Source organism: Mesitornis unicolor, unplaced genomic scaffold (genome assembly GCF_000695765.1).
Source record: "Mesitornis unicolor isolate BGI_N332 unplaced genomic scaffold, ASM69576v1 scaffold41921, whole genome shotgun sequence".
Classification (NCBI taxonomy): Eukaryota; Metazoa; Chordata; class Aves; order Mesitornithiformes; family Mesitornithidae; genus Mesitornis; species Mesitornis unicolor.
Genome location: NW_010162525.1, coordinates 2,344 through 5,183, shown reverse-complemented (window position 1 = coordinate 5,183; position 2,840 = coordinate 2,344). Strand labels below are relative to the sequence as shown.

Here is a 2,840-nt window from a genome sequence, read left to right as displayed (position 1 = left end):
CAGCCACTGCGAAACTCGGCTCTGCCCTGCTCCTGCCCCATGGCATAGCAGTGAGAAGAGCAGCCGGGCCCTGCCGGGGCTTTCCCAAAAAAGGTCTGAACTCTTCAGTTGAGTTTGCCACTTCCCTTACCACTCCCTTTCCTGTGAGAGGATGTTCGGCTGCTTTTCTTTTCTCTTTCTCTCTTCTTTTCTCTCCCATCTCCCTGCCCTCAGACCCGGTGGTCCCGGCAATGCCGCCCATCCCCTGAGCCAGCCGGGGGGTCACCCTGGCTGGCACCCGCCACCGCCGTGCGATGGCCAGGCTGCAGGTACGGATGCGCCGCTGCTGGCTCCTCCTGTGTGTCCCCCAAGTCCTTCCATCACCCACAGCACAGTGGGCTCAGTGCAGGCTGTGCCCCTGCACTGGGGCGGGCGCTGGTTTGTGCCCCACTTTGCAGGGGAGGGGACTGGGAGGGGGTGCCGTGCTGCTGGGGACATCATCCCCAGCTGGGGCACCCAGGGAAAGTGGGGTGCATGGAGGGGTGTCCTCCTCACAGCTGGTGACTGTCATCGCCTTGGCTTTGCCCATGCGGGCACCCCAGTTCTGCGACTCCGACATGGGGTGACCCAGCGCCCTGGGAAGAAGCAGGTGGGTGGAAGGGGAGAGCTTCCCTTCAAAAGCCATTTTGGGGAGCACTCATCTTGTCCAGTTGTGTGAGGGCTCCCCTCTCCTTTGGGTGCAGGTCAGGGCAGGGACATCATGGGCATGTGAACTGGCACAGCCTGGGGACACCCAGTGCCCAGGGTCACCCAGGGCAGGGGACTCCCAGACCGGGTGGTGGTGGTGAGGGCTCACAGGGGGCTTGGAGACCTGATTGCGTTCAGGCAAGGGAAGCTTTTGCGGCGTTTCTCCTCTCTGCTGGGGAAATGTCCCCTTTTTGTCAGCCTTCCTCTTTCTGCGGCCTCGTGTGTGCGTCCTCACCTTCCCTCTGGCACTCGCAGGCTCCACCAGGACTTCCTTATCCGCCCCCCCTGGTGCAGTGGTGCCCGGCACCAGGGCAGCCGGAAGTGGCCCCTGCCACTGGGGTGGGGTGTGGGGTCCAGGGGCATTGGGAGGTGCACATCGCTGGGATACCGGCCCTGCAGATCCAGAGCACAATGGTGTCGCCCTTTGGTGCCACCACAGAGCGCACTGGCATGGCCTTTTGGTGGAGAACCAGCCAAGGTCGAGGACCAGCCACCCGCTGTCCCCGCGTCCCTGTCCCTTGGCCACCCCCCATCTGCCAGCTCTGTACCCCAGGGCCACAGCAGAACCAGGGCTGCCTTTGGACCACACTGGGAGGATTTTCCCAGCCTTTGGGTTTGCCTCCTGCTCACCCCCTTCCCACAGCCTCGTCACCACTCGCTGTAATTAGTGCGGCCCTCAGCAGCGCCGGGCACTGGTGTGGCCATGGCACCGGGGGTGGGCAGGGGATCTGCGGTCACCAGGCATAGAGGGTGATCAGGGAAAGGAAAGAGAAAAAGGGGGGTTAAATGGTGGGAAAGGCAGCAGGGCCCGCTGTGAGGCTGGTGACAAGGTCACAGCCATCCTGCCAGCACTCGGGGCTATAAATAGGGACAATTGGGAGCGAAACACAGGCTCTCTCCTTTTTCGTTCCTGCGGGAGTGACGGGACCCGGTGGGAGGGCGTGCAAGGCTCAGACAAGGAGGAAAGTGCTGCTGGGCGATGGCAGGGGGAACTCTGGGGACTGCTATGTCCCCAGCTGGGACTCAGCTCCATCCCCCTCACCAAGTCCATGGCGAGACTTGGACCCAAGGCGATGAGACCTGGGGCAGCTCGGGACAGGGATACTGGGGCTGAGGCAGCCAGGGGGGCTCTCCCTGCCCGCTGCCCCCCACTCCTCTTCCTCCCTTCTGGCAGAGGAGGGTTGGCAGAGCCGGCCACGACTTCATCCCTACCACTGCCTGTGCCAAAGTGGGCGCTGAGCCCCGGCACCCAGCACCGCTCCTGCCCAGGAGCATCCCTGGGGTTGCAGGCAGGAACAGGCCATGGGGGTGCATTTTGCAGCAGCGGTGCAAAGCACTGGACTTGGCCAATGCTTGGCACAGGGTGAGTTTTGGTTTAGTGCTGGGAGCTGGGAGCTCTCCCCCTCCCCCTCCTTCTACTCACATGATGCTGTGGAGCAGCTCTGACTTCCCCATCCCAGGCCCGAACACACCAAGGGGGGTCTGGCCATGCTCCCCCACAGCACAGGGCACAGCCAGGGGTGTACGAGGCCGGCGCTGAGCCCCTCATCCTCCTCGGGTCCCGGCAGCACCCTCAAGGCGTGGGAGGGGGTCCCAGGCCAAGCGTGGGGCTTGCAGATGCATCTGCTGCCGTGCTTCCCCATCTCCTTTCCTTCTCACTTCCTTTTCTTACACTGTTTCTGTTTGCCTGCCATGCCCTAGGGCTTTTCCCCCTCCCTAAGATGCTCGAAGCTGGGGGGGTCCCTATGAGAAGGTAAAGCCGTGTCCCCCTCTCTGTCCCCACAGGCTCCGTCCAGGTGGCGGCAGGGACGTTAGCTGGGGGGGCTCAGCACGGCTCAGCCACGGGCTGGTGGGGGCACAGAGCAGCAGAAGAGCCCCCAGAGCACGACCCAACCCCGTCCACCGTGTATGAGGCTGGGACGCAGGTGAGGTGGTGGCCATCTCACGGATGGCAAGGGTGGGGGGACCAGAATGAAAACACAGCACATCACTCTGCAAGAGGGTCTCTCATTTCCCTCTGGGTCCTTGCAGATGGTGGGGGGTGACCATCGGCCACTCGCTGACCCTGCCCCCTCTGCCTTTCAGTACGCAGGACCCGCGTCCGCAGAGCCACC

At 63.5% G+C, this 2,840-nt stretch overlaps 1 protein-coding gene across 1 annotated transcript in view; it reads left to right on the top strand.

Moving 5' to 3' along the window:
• Positions 1-2,028: 2,028 nt before the first annotated feature.
• LOC104547814 (regulator of G-protein signaling 19-like) overlaps positions 2,029-2,840 on the top strand; it is a gene marked incomplete at its 3' end in the record, with an annotated part of 2,961 nt that continues 2,149 nt past the window's right edge. The window contains exons 1-3 of the mRNA XM_010193652.1: positions 2,029-2,089; positions 2,512-2,651; positions 2,758-2,810. Of these exons, the coding sequence (XP_010191954.1) occupies positions 2,029-2,089; positions 2,512-2,651; positions 2,758-2,810 (254 nt within the window). The remainder of the gene's footprint in view (positions 2,090-2,511; positions 2,652-2,757; positions 2,811-2,840) is intronic.